General features: G+C 42.5%; 1 protein-coding gene across 5 annotated transcripts in view; it reads right to left on the reverse strand.

Moving 5' to 3' along the window:
- Positions 1-21,030, reverse strand: part of fbxl4 (F-box and leucine-rich repeat protein 4) — a 280,992-nt gene that overhangs the window by 52,612 nt on the left and 207,350 nt on the right. For 3 of the 5 annotated variants that reach the window (XR_011885042.1, XR_011885043.1, XM_072251676.1), the window contains exons 6-7: positions 19,728-19,799; positions 13,492-13,804 (exon numbers count right to left, since the gene is read on the reverse strand). Coding sequence is in view for 1 of the 5 variants with exons in the window: in XM_072251676.1 (XP_072107777.1) it covers positions 13,492-13,804; positions 19,728-19,799 (385 nt within the window). In the remaining 4 variants the exon portion in view is untranslated. Of the gene's footprint in view, positions 1-3,267; positions 3,375-13,491; positions 13,805-19,727; positions 19,800-21,030 lie in introns of all 5 variants that reach the window. The other 2 variants (XR_011885045.1, XR_011885044.1) reach the window with 2 other exon arrangements.

Genomic DNA, 21,030 nt, shown 5'->3' on the forward strand with positions numbered 1-21,030 from the left:
GGGATGGAGCCAAGAGCTGGACAGGTGATTGGCAAAGGGGATATGAGAGGATCATGGAACAGGAGGCCTAGGGAGAAAGACGGGGGGGGGGGGGAACAGAGAATGGGCAAGGAGTATAGTCAGAGGGACAGAGGGAGAAAAAGGAGAGACAGAGAAAGAATGTGTGTATAAAAATAAATAACGGATGGGGTACGAGGGGGAGGTGGGGCATTAGTGGAAGTTAGAGAAGTCAATGTTCATGCCATCAGGTTGGAGGCTACCCAGACGGAATATAAGGTGTTGTTCCTCCAACCTGAATGTGGCTTCACCTTTACGGTAGAGGAGGCCGTGGATAGACATATCAGAATGGGAATGGGATGTGGAATTAAAATGTGTGGCCACTGGGAGATCCTGCTTTCTCTGGCGGACAGAGCGTAGGTATTCAGCAAAGCGGTCTCCCAGTCTGCGTTGGGTCTCGCCAATATATAAAAGGCCACATCGGGAGCACCGGACGCAGTATATCCCTTTTTTTAAAGAAAGGGACTTCCCTTCCTCCACTATCAACTCTGCTCTCAAACACATCTCCCCCATTTCACGCACATCTGCTCTCACTCCACCCTCCCGCCACCCCACTAGGAATAGGGTTCCCCTGGTCCTCACCTACCACCCCATCAGCCTCCGGGTCCAACATATTATTCTCCGTAACTTCCACCACCTCCAACGGGATCCCACCACTAAGCACATCTTTCCCTCCCCTCCCCTCTGCTTTCCGCAGGGATTGCTCCCTACGCGAATCCCTTGTCCATTTGTCCCCCCCATCCCTCCCCACCAATCTCCCTCCTGACACTTATCCTTGTAAGCAGAACAAGTGCTACACATGCACTTACACTTCATCCCTCACCACCATTCAGGGCCCCAGACAGTCCTTCCAGGTGAGGCGACACTTCACCTGTGAGTCGGCTGGGGTGATATACTGCGTCCGGTGCTCCGGATGTGGCCTTCTATATATTGGCGAGACCCGACACAGACTGGGAGACAGCTTTGCTGAACCTGGCCTGCTGCGTTTACCAGCAACTTTGATGTGTGTTGCTTGAATTTCCAACATCTGCAGAATTCCTGTTGTTTGCCCTTTATTCCTACTATCTGTTTTATGCCGATCAGCCTATCAGTCAATGCTCCACCCATGCTGGTAACTTCCCTGTAATTCCGTGGGCTCTTATCTTGCTAAGCAGCCTCCTGTGTGTCAAAGGCCTTCTGAAACCATTGAGAGCATACTCACCAACTGCACCTCAGTGCGGTATGGCAATTGTCCCCTCTCGGACCGCAAAGCACTCCAGCGTGTGGTGAAAACTGCCCAGCAGATTATCGGCACCCAATTGCCCACCATTGAGAATATCTACCATAAACGCTGCCTGAGCAGGGCGAAAAGCATTATCAGGGATGCATCTCACCCTAACCATGGAATTTTACTCTCCTCCCATCTGGTAGGCGCTACAGGAGCCTCCGCTCCCATACCAGCAAGCACAGGAAGAGCTTCTTCCCTGAGGCTGTGACACTGCTGAACCTCACATCACAGCGCTAAGCAGTATTGCATCCGTATTGTACTGTTTCAGTACTTTTATATTTGTGTGCCGTAGCACTTTTTTTATTCACAGTTATTTTGTAAATAACACTATTCTTTGCATTTCTGGTCAGATGCTAAATGCATTTCATTGGCTTTGTATCTGTACTCGGTACAATGACAATAAAGTTGAATCTAATCTAATCTAATCTAAAATCCAAGTATACCACATCTACTGCATCTCCTTTGTCTGCCCTGCTTCTAAGTTCCTCCAAAAAATTGCAGTAGGTTAGTCAGGCAGGATTTGCCTTTCAGCAAACCATGCTGGCTTTGGCCTATCTTGTCATGTGCCTCCAGGTACTCCACAACCTCATCGCTAACAATCAATTCCAACAACTTCCCAACCACTGATATCAGTAGTTTCCTTTGTGCTGCCTCACAATCTTCTTAAATAGCGGAGTAACATTTGCAATTTTCCGGTCATCTTGAAAGATCATTGTTAATGCTCCGCAATCTCTCCAACTACTTTCTTCAGAACCCGAGGGTGCATTCCATCAGGGCCAAGAGATTTATCCACCCTCAGACCATTAAGCTTCCTGAGCACCTTCTCAGTCGTAATTTTCACTGCATATATTTCACTTCCCTGACACTCGTGAATGTCCAGCATATTGCAGATGTCATTCACTGTGAAGACTGATGCAAAATACGCATTCAGTTCCTCTGCCACCTCTGTGTCTCTCATTACAATATCTCCAGCGTCATTTTCTATTGGTCCTATATCTACCCTCAACTCTCTTTTACCTTTTATATTCTTAAAAATCTTTCAGTACCTTCTTTGATATTAGTCCCCAGCTTCTTTTCATAATTCAGGTTTTTCTTCCTAATGTCCTTCTGGGTTTCCTTCTGCAAGCATTTGAAAGCTTCCCATCCTTTACCTTCCCACTAGCTTTGGCTTCCTTGTATGCCCTCTCTTTTGCTTTTACTTTGGCTTTGACTTCACTTGTCAGCCATGGTAGTGTCCTTTTTCCATTTGAAATTTCTTATTTGGAATACTGTATATCTGTCTTCCACTTAGCTCATTTTTCACAGAAACTCCAGCCATTTCTGCTCTGCTGTCCTTCCTGCTAGTGTTCCTTTCCAGTCAACCTTGACCAGTTCCCCTCTCATGCCATTGTAATTTCCTTTATTCCACTGAAGTACCGACACATTGGAATTTAGTTTCTCCTTCTCAAATTTCAAAGTGAACTTGATCATATTGTGATCACCATTTCCTGAGGGTTCCTTAACCTTATGCTCGCTTATCACCTCTGGATCATTGCACAACACTCAATCCAGCACTGCCGATCCCCTAATGGACTCAACAACAAGCTGTTCTAAAAAGCCATCTCTTAGACATTCTACAAGTTCTCTCTCTTGAGGCCCAGTACTGGCCTAGTTTTCCCAATCCAGTTTCATGTTAAAATCCCCAATGATTATCATGACATTGCCCTTCTGACATGCCTTTTCTATCTCCTGCTGTAATTTGTAATCCACATACTGGCTGCTGTTTGGAGGCCTGTATACAACTGCCATTTGGGTCCTTTTACGCTTGCCATTTAACTCAACCTATAGAGACTCTACACATTCCAATCCTATGTCATCCCTTTCTAATGATTAATATTATTTCTTATACACAGCGCAACACCCCCTCCTCCCCCCGCCCCCCCCCCCCCCCCCGGCTTACTAACCTATCTTTCTGATACATCGTATATCCTTGGACGTTCAGCTCCCAATGGCAGCCAACCTTTAGCCAAGTTTCAGGAATGGCCACAACGTCATACTTGCCAATCTGTAACTGAATTTCAAGATCGTCCATTTTATTTCTTATGCTGCGTGCATTCAGATATAACACTTTCAGTCCAGTATTTGTTGCTTTCTTTTTCAATTGCACCACGCCTCTATTGCCCTGTAAATCATCCCACTGTGCCTCTATTGCCCTATGATTGTGCCTTATCTCCTGCCTGTCCTTTCCATCATCTCTATTGCACGCTATGCTTGATTTATTTCTGTTTCCCCCTTCCTCAGCCCTAACACTCCTGTTCCCAATCCCCTGCCAAATTAGTTTAAAACATCCCTAACTGCTCTAGTAAACCTGCCTGCTAGGATATTGGACCCCTTTGAGCTCAGGTGTAACCCGTCCTTTTTGTACAGGTCGTTCCTCCCTCAGGAGAGGCCCCAATGATCCAGGAACCTGAAGCCCTGCCCCCTACACCAGTCACTCAGCCACGCATTAATATGCCTGATCATGCTATTCTTCCGCTCGTTAGCACGTGGCACAGGCAGCAATCCTGAGATTACTACCCTGGAGGTCCTGCTTTTCAGTTTCCTACCCAATTCCCTGAATTCTCTCTTCAGGACCTCCTCCCTTTTTCTACATATTCAGGACATTTACAAAGATAGGTGTGTAAAAGGGCCCGAAGGATCTTTGGGGACCTGGGTCACCCCAAGCAGAAACTGCTCCAGCTGTTACCATCTGGGAAATGGTACCACAGCATAAAAGGCTCCAGGACAGCTTCTTCCACCAGGCCATTAGACTGATTAATTCATGCTGATACAATTGTATTTCTGTTATATTGACTGTCCTATTGTACATACTATTTATTACAAATTACTATAAATTACACATTGGACATTTAGACGGAGACATAATGTAAAGATTTTTACTCCTCATGTACATGAAGGGTGTAAGTTATAAAGTCAACTCAAGTCAATTCGATAGATGCTGCCTGACTTCCTGACTTCCTCCAGCATTTTGTGTGTGTTGATCTAGATTTCCAGCACCTGCAGAATCTCGTGTTTATGAGGGTTAAGAACTATCCCAGTGCAGTTTTGATCTTTGCTTGAATTAAATTACAACGAAATCACCCTCAAAGGAACAAAGCTATATTTTGATAAACTGTTGCTTTAAACTCTAATACAGAATGAAGTCATGCTGGATTACTGACTTCAGTGAATTTAAACAAAGCCTCATATACTACAAACCAACACATCAGCTTGATATTTCACATGTTTGCCTTTCACTCATATCCTTTTGGCAGAGACAGCCTTCTTGAACACTGGTGGAAGTTTTGCTGAGTACATCTCACAATAGCAATACTTCAATACAAAGTAGAGATAGGAAAACTACCATTAGGACCCAACCACTGCTACTGGCTCACAGCTGCTGCCTAGTGCATGGAGGCATGGGATTATCAGTTTTATTGATGATATTAATTTAATTAATAAGAGCACTTCCCTCAGTATATTAGAGATGTAAGGGAAAGGATTAGAAGCAAGCTTTGCAATACTTTAAAATAACACTGTAGTCTCTTAAGCACGATTCAAAATGTCACAAACTTCAGAGAAAACAAACCGGCTTCATCTTATTGTACAGAGATTAGTACTGAGATCAGACGTACTGAAATCCTGAATTTCCAATGCATAATACACAAAAAAACTAAAAGTGGGGAACAGATTTAAAATAAACTTAGAAGTCTTTTCTGGAAGGCTGATCAACGCCTCCAGCCAGAATCTACCCCCCCCCCCCCACCACTACTTTAACATTTCCTTTATCATTTATCATAAGACTATAAGACTATAAGAGACAGGAGCAGAATTAGGCCATTCAGTCCATTGAGTCTGCTCTGCCATTTTATCGTGGCTGATCCATTTCCCCTCTCAACCCCATTCCCCTGCTTTCTCCCCGTAATTTTTCATGCCCTGCCTAATCAAGAGCCTATCAAACTCTGCCTTAAATTCACCTAATAACAGCCTCCATAGCCGCCGGTAGCAATGAATTCCACAGATTCACCATCTTCCGGCTAATGAAATTCCTCCTCAACTTTCTTCTAACTGGATGTCCCTCTACTCGAGGCTGTGCCCTCTTGGTCCTAAACTTCCCCACTATAGGAATCATCCTCTCCACATCTACTCTATCAAGGCCTTTCAGCATTCAATAGGTTTCAATAAGATCCCATTCATTCTTCTAAATTCCAGCAAGTACAGGCATATGTGATTAGGAAAGAGGAGTTAGAATGCACGGTAATTATGGGAAAGATTGAAGGGAAGAAAGCAAGAGGAAGACAAAGACAAAAGATGATGGAGACAGCAGCCACAGAACTGAAAATAAATACCAAGGAATTGATCCACTTGACCCGAAACAGGAGTGTGTGGGCCATGGCAGTCAAAGCTCAAACTGGGCACGGCACCTGATGATGATGATGACAGGCACAGAGCCACCAAATGCTGCTCTACGATAACTTTTTCATTCCCAGTATTATTGTTGTGATCCTTCTCTGAACACTTTCCAATATCAGCACATCCTTTCTCAGATAAGGGCACCAAAACTGCTTGCAATACTCCAAGTGAGGCCTCATGAATGCCTTATAAAACCTCAGCATTACATCCTACCGTTTATATTCTCATCTTCTTGAAATGAATGCTCACATTGCATTAGACTTCTTCATCACAGACTCAACCTCCAGTTAACCGTCAGCCACTGCAACTCAAATTTTTCAATTTCCTCTCTGTTTAGAAAATAGTCTATGCTTTTTTTCCTTCTACCAAAATGTATGACCATACACTTCCTGAGACTGTATTCCATCTACCACTTCTTTGCCCTTTCTCCTAATTCATCTGCAGCCTCTCTGCTTCCTCCTCATTAACTGCCCCTCCGTCTATCTTCATATCATCTGGAAATGTGGTGGCCACAAAGCTATCAATTCCATCAACCAACTAACAGACAAATAATGTAAATAGAAGCGTTCCCAACACAGTTACCAGCAGCCAACCAGTAAAGGCTCCCTTTATTCCCACTGTTTGCTTCCTGCCAATTAGCCAATGCTCAACCCATGCTAGTATCTTTCCTGTAATACTGTGCAACTTCTGAATTGCCCCAGAAAGTCTAGCCATTATTATTCTGCCACAATCCCTGCAGGAGTCCCCTTTCAATCAACTTGGCCAGTCGCTCTCTCATGCCCCTGTAATTCCTTTTACTCCACTGACTTTAGCTTCTCCCTCTCAAATTGCAGGGTGAAGTCTGTCATATTATGATCACTGTTTCCTAAGCTTTCCTTTATTTTAAGCTCCCCAATTAAATTATGTAAAGGCAATACTTTACCTAGCATAATTCACTGGATATACAATGAGTCTATATATAAACAATCTTATGTATTTATATATTTATTGTGTTTTTTATTATTCTGTCCTTTATCTTATTGTGTTTCTTTTGTGTTGTTGGAGATCTGGAGCAACAATTATTTCATTCTCTTTTACACTTGTATACTGGAAATGACATTAAACAATCTTGAAAGCATTAATATAGCAGCAAACATTACCCAATTTTCTGATTGTCTTTGAATTTAAGAGATTGAAAGAGCGTATGCTGAAAAATTCGACATATGTTACCAAGATCTATGAATTGATTGGGAAATATATCTTTTGAACCCCATTATGTATCTGCTGCCTAAAAACTGGAAATCACACCAGGTTCACAAATTCTAATTTGCCAATGTATTTTCTTACACAATCTCTGAAGCTTCTTTTCAAAGATAATATAAAGATCATCCTGAAGTTAGTGATCAGGAGTTAATGTAGGAGGGAGGGCATAAGACTTTTGGATCATTGGGCTCTTTTCCAGGGGAGGTGGGACCTGTACAGAAGAGATGGCTTGCACCTGAACTGGAGGGGCAACTAATATCCTAGTGGGAAGATTTGTTAATGCTGCATGATGGGTGATGGGAACCAGAGTGCCAGAACAGTTAGTGGACAGGTTGTGGAGACAGATGTTGGTAAGTTAAGAATCAAAAGGTTGAACATGGTGCAAGTAGTGTCCTGAGCTGCGTATATTTCAATGCAAGAAGTATCGCTGGAACATTCTGTACTCGCTGGAATTTAGAAGATGAGGGGGGATGTCATTGAAACCTTTCAAATGTTGCAAAGCCCAGGCAGAGTAGATGTGGAAAGGATGTTTCCAATGGTGGGAGAATCCAGGACAGGAGGGCACAGCTTCAGGAAGGGTGTCCATTTAAAACAGAGATGCAGAGAAATTTCTTTATCCAGAAAGTGCTGAATTTGTGGAATTTGTTACCTCAGGCAGCTGTGGAGGCCAGGTTGCTGGGTGGATTTAAGGCAGACATCGATAGGTTCTTGATTGGACATGGCATCAAAGGTTATGGGAGAAGGCCGAGGAGTAGGGCTGAGGAGGGGAAAGAAGGATCAGCCATGATTGAATGGCGGAGCAGACGTGATGGGTAGGCAGTGCTGAGGAAGCAATGTGACAATAGCAGGACTTAGACCAATTGCAAGAACGGGCAAAAAAGTGGCAGATAGAATACAGTGTTGGGAAATATATGATAATGCATTTTGGTAAAAGAAACAATAGTGCGGACTGTTATTTAAATGGAGAGAAGGTTCAAATATCAGAGGTGCAGAGGGACTTAGGAGCCTCGTGCAAGATTCCCAGAAGGTAAATTTACAGATTGAGTCTATGGTAAAGAAGGGGAAATAGAATATAAAAGCAAGGTGATAATGCTGAGCCTTTATAAGACACTGGTCAGGATACTTGGAGTACTGTCAACAGTTTTGGGCCCCATATCTCAGAAAGGATATGTTGTCATTGGAGGAAGTCCAGAGGATGTTAATGAGGATGACTTTGGGAATGATGGGGTTAACATATGAGGAGCATTTGGCAGCTTTGGGCCTGTACACACTGGAATTTAGAAAAATGCGTGGAGGTCTCCCAGAGGAGATTAGTGTGCAAACTTAAAGCAGACAGTATTGGGGGTAAGGTATTGATGTGGATGGAGAATTGGTTAGCAGACAGGAAGCAAAGAGTGGGAATAAACGGGACCTTTTCAGAATGGCAGGCGGTGACTAGTGGGGTACCGCAAGGCTCAGTGCTGGGACCCCAGTTGTTTACAATATATATTAATGACTTGGATGAGGGAATTAAATGCAGCATCTCCAAGTTTGCGGATGACACGAAGCTGGGTGGCAGTGTTAGCTGTGAGGAGGATGCTAAGAGAATGCAGAGTGACTTGGATAGGTTGGGTGAGTGGGCAAATTCATGGCAGATGCAATTTAATGTGGATAAATGTGAAGTTATCCACTTTGGTGGCAAAAATAGGAAAAGAGATTATTATCTGAATGGTGGCCGATTAGGAAAAGGGGAGGTGCAACGAGACCTGGGTGTCATTATACACCAGTCATTGAAAGTGGGCATGCAGGTACAGCAGGCGGTGAAAAAGGTGAATGGTATGCTGGCATTTATAGTGAGAGGATTTGAGTACAGGAGCAGGGAGGTACTACTGCAGTTGTACAAGGCCTTGGTGAGACCACACCTGGAGTATTGTGTGCAGTTTTGGTCCCCTAATCTGAGGAAAGACATCCTTGCCATAGAGGGAGTACAAAGAAGGTTCACCAGATTGATTCCTGGGATGGCAGGACTTTCATATGAAGAAAGAATGGATGAATTGGGCTTGTACTCGTTGGAACTTAGAAGATTGAGGGGGGATCTGATTGAAACGTATAAAATTCTAAAGGGATTGGACAGGCTAGATGCAGGAAGATTGTTCCCGATATTGGGGAAGTCCAGAACAAGGGGTCACAGTTTGAGGATAAAGAGGAAGCCTTTTAGGACCGAGATTAGGAAAAACTTCTTCACACAGAGAGTGGTGAATCTGTGGAATTCTCTGCCACAGGAAACAGTTGAGGCCAGTTCACTGGCTATATTTAAGAGGGAGTTAGATATGGCCCTTGTGGCTACGGGGATCAAGGGGTATGGAGGGAAGGCTGGGGCGGGGTTCTGAGTTGGATGATCAGCCGTGATCATAATAAATGGCGATGCAGGCTCGAAGGGCCGAATGGCCTACTCCTGCATCTATTTTCTATGTTTCTATGTTTCTGTACCTCCTACCTGATGGTAACAGTGAGAAAAGGGCATGCCCTGGGTGCTGGAGGTTCTTAATAATGAACGCTGCCATTGAGACACTGCTCCCTGAAGATGTCCTGGGTACTTTGTAGGATAGTACCCAAGATGGAGTTGACTAGATTTATAACCTTCTGCAGCTTCTTTCAGTCCTGTGCAGTAGCCCCTCCATACCAGACAGTGATGCAGCCTATCAGAATGCTCTCCACAGTTGTATCATCATCAAGTTTACAGATGGAATTTGAGTTATGCCTAGCCACACAATCATGGGTATAGAGAGAGTAGAGCAGCAGGCTAAGCACACACCCCTGATGTGCACCAGTGATGATCGTCATCAAGGAGGAGATGTTATCACCAATCTGCAGAGATTGCGGTCTTCCAGTTAGGAAGTCGAGGATCAACTGCAGAGGGAGGGACAGAGGCCCAGGCTCTGTAACTTCTCAAACAGAATTGTGGGAATGATGGTATTAAATGCTGATCTATAGTCAATGAACAGCATCCTAACATAGGTATTTGTGTCCTCCAGGTGGTCTAAAGCCGTGTGAAGAGCCAGCCGTTGACCTATTGTGGTGATAGGCAAATTGCAATGGGTCCAGGTCCTTGCTGAGGCAGGAGTTCATTCTAGTCACGACCAATGTCTCAAAGCATTTCATCACTGTAGATATGAGGGCTACTGGGCGAAAGTCATTAAAGCAGCTCACATTATTCTTCTTAGGCACTGGTATAATTGTTCCCTTTTTGAAGCAAGTGGGAACTTCTGCCCGCAGCAGTGAGAGGTTGAAAACGTCCTTCAATACTCTTGCCAGTTAGTTTGCACAGGTTTTCAGAGCTGTACCAGGTACTCCATCAGGACTTTCCGCCTTGCGAGGGTTCACTCTCTTTAACATTGGCCTCTGAGACAGAGATCACAGCATCATCAGGTGCAGCAAGGAATCTTCACAGAAGGTTCTTGGGAAACTGAAAGGTCTGAAAGTAGGTAAATCACCTGGACTAGATGGTGTACAACCCACACTTCTGAAAGATGGCTGAAGAGATCGTGGAGGCATTAACACTGATTTTTCAAGAATCACTAGATTCTGGAATGGTTCCAGAAGACTAGAAATTTGCAAATGTCATTCCTCTCTTCAAGAAGGGAGAGAGCATAAGGAAGGAAACTATGGGCCAGTTAGTGTGACCTCAGTGGTTGGCAAGATGTTGGAGTTGATTATTAAGGATGAGGTGTCAGGGTACTTGGAGACACATGATAATAGACTGTAGTCAGGATCGTGTCCTCAAAGGAAAATCTTGCCTGACAAATCGGTTGGAATTAATTGAAAAAATAACAAGCAGGATAGACAAAGGAGGATTTGTTGATATTGTGTACTTGGATCTTCAGAGAGCCTTTGACAAGGTGCCACACATGAAGTTTCTTAGCAAGCTACGAGCCCATGGTATTTCAGGAAGGATCCTATCATGATAAAGCAATGGCTGATTGGTAGAAGGCAAAGAGTGGGAATAAAGGGAGCTTATTCTGGTTGGCTGCCGGTGACTAGTGGTGTTCACAGGGCTGTGTGCTGGGACCAATTGTTTTTACGTTATATGTCAACGATTTGGATGATAGAATTTGTTGCAAAGTTTGCAGGTGATATGAAGATAGGTGGAGGAGAAGGCTCGTTTTGAGTAAGTAGAGAGGCTACAGAAGGACTTAGATTAGGAGGATGGGCAAAGAAATGGCAGATGGAATAGAGTGTTGGGAAGTGTATGGTCAAGCACTTTGGTAGAAGAAATTAAAATGTTGACTGTTTTCTAAATGGACAGGAAATGCAAAAAACTGAGATGCAAAGGAATTTGGGAGTTAATTTACAGGTTGAAATAAGAGAGACTGAACAAACAAAAGATGCAACCTCTAACCACTGTGGTTACCTCTCAATCATCAGGCTTCTGACCCAGAGTGGATAACTTCACTCACCTCAACACTGAACTGAGTCCACAACTTATGGCAAACAAGAGAAAATCTGCAGGTATCCGATGCCTTATATCTACTCCTCATCTTTTTTTCCTCCAGTCCTGCTGAAGGGTCTTGGCCCACAACTTCGACTGCACTCTTTTCCATAGATAATGCCTGGGCTGCTGAGTTCCTCCAGCATTTTGTGTGTGTGTGTGTTGCTTGGATTGCCAGCATCTGCAGATTTTCTCTTGTTTGTGATTGGATTACTACACTGCAAAGCCTCTTCCAGGGATGCCTACTGTGATGAAATTTAAATCTTCACTTCAATGGGAGCTCAGTGAAATCCTCCCTCACTGCTCCCCCTGTGTAATCTCTGCAGCGCTCCTTGACTCTTCGACCATGTGCTTTACCCAGACCCGCTACTATAGCCCTGTATCCTTCCAGGGAACATGTCTTCACTGCCAGCTTCTTCCATGGCCTTCTGTCCTCTCCTATTAGACACCCCGCCCCCCCCCAGCCTGTACCTCTTTCACCAATCAACTTCCAGCTCTTTATTTTCCCCTCCTTCTCTCAGCTTCACCTACCAACTTGTGTTTCTTCTTCCTCTCCCCCCACCTTTTAAATCTCCTCCTTTTTTTTCCCCTCCAGTCCTGCCGAAGGGTCTCAGCCCAAAACTTTGACTGTACACGTTTCTATAGATGCAGCCTGGCCTGCTGAGTTCCTCCAGCATTTCGTGTGTGTTGCCACAACCAATGGCCTCACTTTCAAAGATTTTTCAACTCGTGTTCTTAGTATTATTTACTTAATTGTTTGTTTGTTTGTCTTTTTCTATTTTCTGTATTTTACAATTTGTTGTCTTTTGTACATTGGTTATTTGGCTGTCTTTTTGTGTTTAATTTTTCATTGATTCTATTGTCTTTCTTTATATTTACTGTGAATGCAGTATATGGTGCCGTGCTGTATATAGTACAGAAGATTGGTGGAGGGGCAGATAGTGTTCAGGAAGCTGGTAGGATGCAGAAGGACTTAGATTAGGAGAATGGGTAAGCAAGTGGCAAATGAAATACAATGTTGAAAAATGCATGGTCATAAACTTTGGAAGAAGAAATAAATGTGCGGACTATTTTCTAAAAGGGGAGAAAATCCAGGAACCTGAGATGTAGAGGAACTTGAGAGTCCTTATGCAGAACACCCTGAAGGTTAACTTGCAGGTTGTGCTGGTGGTGAGGAAGGCAAATGGCATGTTAGCATTCATTTCAAGAGGTCTAGAATACAAGAGCAAGGATGTGATGCTGAGGCTTTATAAGGCACTGGTGAGGCCTCACCTTGAGTACTGTGAACAGTTTTAGGCCCCTCATCTTAGAAAAGATGTGCTGGCATTGGAGAGGGTCCAGAGGAGGTTCACAAGGATGATTCCGGAATGAAAGGGTTATCATACGAGGAACATTTGATGGCTCTGGGTCTGTACTTGCTGGAATTCAGAAGGATGAGGGGGGATCTCTTTGAAACCTTTCGAATGTTGAAAGACCTAGACAGAGTAGATGTGGAAAGGCTGTTTCCCATGGTGGATAAGTCTAGGCCAAGAGAGCATAGCCGCAGGATGGGGGGGGGGGGGGGGCGGGGGGGGCGCCCTTTCAAAACAGAGATGTGGAGAAATTTCTTTAGACAAAGGGTGGTAAACGTGAAATTTGTTGCCACATGCAGCTGTGGAGGCCAGGTCGTTGGGTGTATTTAAGGCAGAGATTGATAGGTTCTTGACTAGATATGGCATCAAGAGTTACGGAGAGAAGGCTGGGAACTGGGGTTGAGGAAGAGATAGGAAAAAGGATCAGCCATGATTGAATGGCGGAGCAGACTCGATGGGCCAGATGGCCTAATTCTGCTCCTATGTCTTATGGTCTTATAGTATATGTTGACATATATGTACTTTGAGAATAAATTTACTTTGAACTTTGAACAACCACCACTTACTCTTGCCCACACTACACCAAAATATGTGGATCCCAGATTGGCCTCTACAACCACCTGAGAACCCACCATATCATACTTGTCTCAAGTGATCACACCAATACTACTTACCCAATATATCCACATGAAACAGATGAGGGCAATTTGCAGCCAGCTCCTCAATATCTGCGTCACACACAGATCTATTGGCTGTCAGAAAGATCTTACGCAAATTAGGAAGTTTGCGGGCAAGTTTTATGAAACATCCTGTACTGCTTTGTAAAGTTGGGCACCATCCCAGATCCAATTCCTCCAGCAGTTGACAACCTGCTACAATTGCAGTAATGCCGTTTTCCGTAATATTTTTACATCTCCATAGATCTAGGGATCGCAGCTTTTTACATTTGGCTCCAATCACACTTGCCACTAGGTCATAGTCTTCAACCTGTATGAGATAGATTAATAAGTAAAACTATGAAAACTTTCTTGATACTAATCATTGTACTCATTAAAGCACTCACCAGAAAAATACAACCAATGGCCACTTTATTAGGTATGCCTGTACAGCTGTTCATTAATGCCAATACCTCAGCAGCCTATCATGGGTTAGCAACTCAATGCATAAAAGCATGCAGATATGGTCAACAGGTTCACTTTTTGTTCAGGCCAAACATCAGAACGGGGAAGAAATGTGATCTTAGTGACTTTGACTGTGGAATGATTGTGGTGTCAGAGAGGGTGGTTTGAGTATCTCAGAAGCTGCTGATCTCTTGGGATTTTCATGCACAGCAGTTTCTAGGGTTTACAGAGAATGGTGTGAGAAACAAAAAACATCCAGTGGGTTGCAATTCTGTAGGCAAAAATGCCTTGTTGATGAGAGAGGTCAGAGGAATATGGTCAGACTGGCTCAAGCTGACAAGAAGGCAACAGTAACTCAAATAACCACGCATTACAACAGCAGTGTGCTGAAGATCATCTCTGAACACACAACACATCAAATTTTGAAGTGGATGGGCTACCGCACCAGACGATCACTAATATACACTCAGTGGCCACTTTATTAGGTACAGGAGGTTCCCAGTAAAGTGCCACTGAGTGTAAAGCTATTTTAATTAAAAAGTATAGAAACTGCTATGGAACTATTATGGCTCGTACGAGGGGGAATAATTTTAGGATGATTGCAGGAAAGTATGGGGGGGGGGGAGTTAGAGGTAAATTATTTTTACACAGAGAGTGGTAGGTGCGTGGAATGCCGTGCCAGGGATGGTGGTGGAGGCAGATACACAGGGACTTTACGAAACACGGGCACATGGATGATAGAAAAATGGAGGGCTATGTGGGAGAGAGTAGGTTAACAAGATTGGCACAACATCGTGGGACCATTCCTGTGCTGTAATATTCTATACTCTTTAAAAAAACGGAACTTTCCTCAGCATGCTTTGTCAATAATGTACAATCCAGTATTATTGAAAGTGTTGTTAGATACTTCAGATACAATTCAAATAACAAGTGAATAAAATACAGATTTTAAAAAGATAACTTCCCTCCATAAAGTAAATGCAAACTATTTCCTTGCACTCAAGTTCTTTCTGTCCAAAATAAATTAATGGGAAAATTAAAAAGCTTTGTGATGATATCTTAAAGAAAATCATAGTCTTCTCTAATATCTGTGCCTGTCTTAAATACGTAGCCACATATTAAGAACCACACACATCATAGCTTCAGCAGTATTTACAATTATGGGGCCTATGGTTTCTTACCAATGTAAAAATGACAAACAATTACCTGAAATTCTTCTCTATTTGCTGTTTCATAGATATAATAATTCATTTATTTTAAACAGGTTAACTTTGCCACCAACAGCAGAAGGAAGAACTAAAAACAGATCAGGTTCTGCCAACAGAACAATTTCAAGGTTAATGTCCTTTACTTTTTATTAAAAGTGATTTAATTGAGTTATTCATTGACAATAGGAGAAATATGCAATTTTTTACAGTACTGTTGTAAAAACATTCTCTATGAAACAGCTTCTTCCCCTCCACCATCTGAACAGATAGAGAGCCAACCCATAAACGCTACCTCACTATTTTTGCTCGCTTTTTGCAATGATTATTTTTTTTGTAAATATCTATGTCTTGTAATTTATTGCAATCTTTTATATGATGCACTGTACTGCTGCCGCAAAAGAACAAATTTCACGACATATGTCAGTGATATTAAACCTGCTTCTGATTCTATTAAGATAAGCAGATTGTAAAACACAGATCAGGCATTTTAGCCCTACGTATTTCTGTTATTTTCAAACTCCGTTACAATATATTTTATCCTAATAAAAAATAGCAAGGAACATTTTAACAACTTTCTACAGGATCATCATCGAGAATGTCCTTTCTGGCTGCATCACTGTATGGTATAGAAGCTGCAAAGTGTCATTCGCAAGACCCTACAGAGGATAGCAAAAACTGCTGAGAGCATCACCGGGGTCTCCCTCCCCCCTATTTGTGACATTTACCGACAGCACTGTATACAAAGGTCCTGAAGCATCGTTGAGAATCCTGACCACCCATCCCACAATCCCTTTGAGCCACTGCCAGGCTGGAAAACAGCTTCTTCCACCAGGCAATGAGACTGATGAATACCCTGCCACTACCAAATTCTCGTCACTAGGACAGTGAGCTGTCTGCTGTATTGTTTGCTGTTTCCCTGTGCTGCATGCTACATGGCCATTTGAATAATATTTTATTAACTTATTTATGTATTGTGTGTGATATATGTTTTGTGGGGCCACTCTGGTCCAGAGAAACATTGTTTTTGGTTGATTGTATAGTCAGATGACAATAAACTGGAACTTGAACTGAAGTATAAACTTATCAATCAAACAGCATCAAAGTTCAAAGTAAAAATGGAGGTGACAAATCAGCATACCTGAGGGAGACTGAAAATTTGGCTGAGTGGTGTCACACAACAACCTCTCGCTCAATGTCAGCAAGACCAAGGAACTGACTGTACACTTCAGGAGAGAGAAACTAAAGGTCCATGAGCCAGTAGCGGGGGAAAAGGTCAGTAACTTTAAATTACTGGGTGTCACTATCTCAGGGGACCTGTCCTGGACCCATCATGTCAAAATAATTTTAAATAAAACACAACAGCATCTCTATTTCATCAGGAGTTTGTGGAGATTTGGCACGTTATTAGAAACTCTGACAAACTTCTATAGATATGCCGTGGAAAGTGTATTGACTGGCTGCATTATGGGAACACCAATGCCTTTGAGCAGAAAAATACTACAAATGGTAGTGAATTCAGCCCAGTACACCACTGGTAAAGCCCTCTCAACCACTGAGTACATCTACATGAAACATTGTCGTAGAAAAGTGGCAACCATCATCAAAGATCCTCGCCACCCAGGCCATTCACAAACAAGAGAAAAGCTGCACATGCTGACAAACTAAGCAACACACACAACATGCTGGAGGAGCTAAGCAGGCCAGGCAGCACCTATGGAAAAGAGTAAACCGTTGACATTTTGTGCCAAGACCCTTCATGAATGGAGGGTCTCAAACCAAAACATCAACTGTTTACTCTTTTCCATTGATGCTGCCTGGCCTGCTGCATTCCACCAGCATTTTCACTGTGTTTCCAGCCAGGCCATGCTTCTTTCTCACTGCTATCATAGCTAGAAAGTACGAATGCCTCAGGACTCATACCGCCAAGTTCAAGAACAGTTACTGCCCCTCAACCATCAGGCTCTTGAACAAAAGAGGATAACTATACTCATCTATTGAGATGTTCTCACAACCAATGATCTCACTTTAAGGGCTCTTTATCTTGTTATTTCATACTCTCTTATTTATTGCTGATTATTTATATTTGCATTTGCACAATTTGTTGTCTTCTATGCCCTTACTCTTTCATTGATCCTGTTTAGTTACTGTTCTATAGATTTGCTGAGTAGGTCCTCAGGAAAAAGAATCTTAAGGTATGTACACTGAAAATAAATTTTACTTTGAACTTTGAACATATTCCTAAAAGATCAGTGAGCACACAGTAATGGTAAGTTTAAACAGTATACTGCAAATGAACTTTATTATACATTGTACACCAATTAAAACAAACCTCACATTGTTTTAGCAAGTTCTTTCATAGCCATTAAAAAGGACATATTTTCAAGAGACAAACTTTTAAAATTTCTGCTCATTTTGCAACATCTCAAACAGATTTCAATACTGATACAATAGCCTAACAGGATGCTTTGTTAAGGTGAGTCTATTCAGCATTCTAAACGGAAGGGTGAGCAGGAGAACTCTTCGTACATATGGTCTTAAGGGTGATTAGATTGCACTAAAACTAGAAAATCTATAGTTAAACTTATAAAGTCAAAAATTAAAAAAATATACTATCTAGTGATAAGGTAATCTAGTCATTTTTATGCAGCATTTGAGCACAAATTTTACGTTCAAATGATCAATAAACACAAGCAATATATTATTATCAAATTGCAGATGCAACTTCAACTAAATGTAATTGCTAAAGGCTATGAATTTTTCCAGGTCTTGTTTGGTTTTACTGTAAACATACAAGAGAGCAGCTACGAACGTATGAAAATAAACCTCCCCTATCTGTTGAACAACAGATTTTCTTATTCCCTAAGGTTTTAGAATTACGTAGTCTGACAAGATGTGAGGTTATAAATGGGAGCAAGTAACTAAAAGGCTAAACTTTCAGTTAACAGATGTAATGATCATCCTCTCACAATTTTTAAGCAATAATTTTAGATTAATTTTTTACATAATAATGTGTACAATGAAAGTAAATGTTGCAGTAAGTGTCTATCTTACCGGTTCATCGAAAGCCACTCCCCTGTGTTGGCTAGGGATTAGCCCATATAAGGAGCACTGCACCCCCTCCCACTGGCTGCACTTTAGCAGGTGACATCACAGCGCAGGTAGAGTTTAAATCTGGTGCATGGAGACCACACACTTTCTTTTTGCTCTCTGGGTTTCCATGGGCTGGTGTTGATACGTCAGTATTTGTTTTGTCCTGCACTTTGGGCACTTAGATGTGTATTTGTAACCAAGTGTACTCTAAGGGTTTACTAAATGCTCAGTGTCTGTCTTGTCCTGTGAATAAATAGTCAAATTACTTACCAATAGTGAGTATCTTCTATCCCACTTAGTGAAACTACAGATCTGATTTCACTTGACTAACATTAAGCTTTAGTCAAAAGTTCAAATTTCAAAGTACATTTATCATCAAACTATTAATACATTATCTCTCTCTCTCCCTGGCTATCCATCCCATAGGATGATGATGGTTCCTTTCAGTCAGTTAGTGGGGTGGTACCCCACTCCTCAGAAGGGAACAGCGTGTGTGTGAGTGGATTTTAGGTGAGTAGGGGGTTGCACAGGTCCAGACCCACCCTCTCGACATCCCTTCCCGGATCCAGCAGAATGACAGCTGGGGGAAGTTCTGTTGCAGTGAATGGCCAGACTAAGCTTCGATGCAAGGGATACCCTTTCTGCGCCTCACGGCACGTGTTTGCTAGATGGCCATTGACCCTACGAGAAGGTTCATCCGCTCTTTGACAGGTCTTGTTTTTTGTCCTGCAGGGTGTCTAGCCACCCTCCTCACCAGGCAAGCCTGGTGGGGGAGCCGGTTTAGTTGCTGACCACCCGACCATGCGACAGGTAGTACTGGGTTACATGGTACCAAAAGCACTCAGACGAGTGACCTGACACTACATTATACAACCTTGAGATATACATCAGGTAGCCACAAAACAAACAAACCCAAAAGAATCCATTAAAAAATCTGTCTAGGTAGCCTCCAACCTGATGGTATGAACATCTATTCTCCCTCTGGTAATTTTTCCCCTTTCCCCTGCCCTCTTTTTTTATTCCCCACTCTGGCTTCTCACCTTTTCTTCTCAGCAGCCCGTCACCTTCCCCAGTGCCCCTCGCATGGCCCACTCTCCTCTCCTCTCAGATTCCTCCCTCTCCAGCCCTTCACCTTTCCCTCCCACCTGGCTTCACCCATCAGCTTCTAGCTTTCCCCTCCCCCACATTTTTATTCTGGCATCTTCCCCCTTCCTTTTCAGTCTTGATGAAAGGTCTTGGCCCGAAACGTTGGCTGTTTATTATTTTTCATAGATGCTCTGTGACCTACTGAGTTTCTCTAGTATTTTGTGTGTGTTGCCCTGGATTGCACAATCTCTTGTGTTTATATTTTATATATTTATTTTTCTGTGAATTTTAAATGTGTTTCTTTTAAAGAAAGATAGGCTAGTATTTTTAAGTCAAGCAGACGTCAATACTTTTGAAATTGACCCTTAAAAAAAACCATTAGCATTGGCAACTTCAAGCTCTTACCATGACACAGCTGCCCAGGCTGAGGTGTTGAAGTTCCAAACAGAAGTTCAGAATGCTGAGTAGTGAGATTTGCTGTCGTCATGAGACACATCAGAGGCAATGTGAAAAGAGAAACAAAGGGAAAAGAGGTCAATTAGGGATTAAAGCCTGTCACTACTTTTCTTGAAATACCGTTCTTACCTTCGGTTACATCCCACAAATGCAGTTTAATGAGTCCCAAGGTATTCAGACCATCGATTAGCTCATGGCCAAAGAAATCATTACTGGCTTAAAATGCAGTTCCCCCTAGATGTGAATCTGCACAGACCACAGTTACCAAGGGTTCTGTGCCTCTGAACAGCTCTCCCTAAGGGAGAAATGTTGAAAATGCTGAGATCTTCCACTAACATACAGGGCTGCTGTGGCACCACATCAGATTAGTGATGTCCCCATAAATAAAGTAGCAACCGTGACATTCACAGATCAGACAGATCACAAATCTACAGGAACTGTCAACCGCAAACCACACAGAGTAGCAGGACTGAACACTAACCACCGCTAACCAAATGATTCTAGTCACAGTTAAATGGAGCATTTTCACGCATAAAACACAGAATAACACATACGAGAGAAGACTACAGAACATGTGGTTAGATCACAAGATTTCCTCTCTGCTCAGCACTATTCAAAATACGGTAAAAATAAATCAAAATTGAATGGAAACAACTGTCAGGACGCAAGGAAATCAGAAGCCAAGTCTCTTACAGATATTTAGCGCTAACAAAGAAAAAGGTCTCCTTGCAAGATATTTTAACCGTTGAAGCATTTAGGTGAAGCATTATCTTGGTAATAGTGTTTGGTGAACACAGACTACAGTACCAAAACAGGGCATTCAGTTCAGTGTGTTAGATATGTCGGTTATGACTGAAGGAAAAAAAATGGCTGAAGTTGCTTAGCACTTTAGTGCAAAGGTGTTTATTAGGTTTGTTAAAATTAGCAAAAGTAGCAAAAAGAAAACTACTGATGTTTAAAAAAGCTACTACCAGAAAATACAACAGCTCCATAATTATATTCTTGTCCATTATGAACTCCTGGCAGCCTCTATCTCTCTCTCCTACCTAGGGTGAAGAGCTCCTTCTTTTAGGCACCAGGACATATAATTTTAAATTACCCACAAAGTTAACTAAGACTACACATGAATTCGAATATGATGCACCCCACAATGTAGTTACACTCATATTATGAAATAAACATAAGTATCTACCTTAAATACAGGATACAAACAACATGTACACATTTATACATCCCCATGGAATACTCTGCC

This window comes from Mobula birostris, chromosome 2, assembly GCF_030028105.1.
Source record: "Mobula birostris isolate sMobBir1 chromosome 2, sMobBir1.hap1, whole genome shotgun sequence".
Classification (NCBI taxonomy): Eukaryota; Metazoa; Chordata; class Chondrichthyes; order Myliobatiformes; family Myliobatidae; genus Mobula; species Mobula birostris.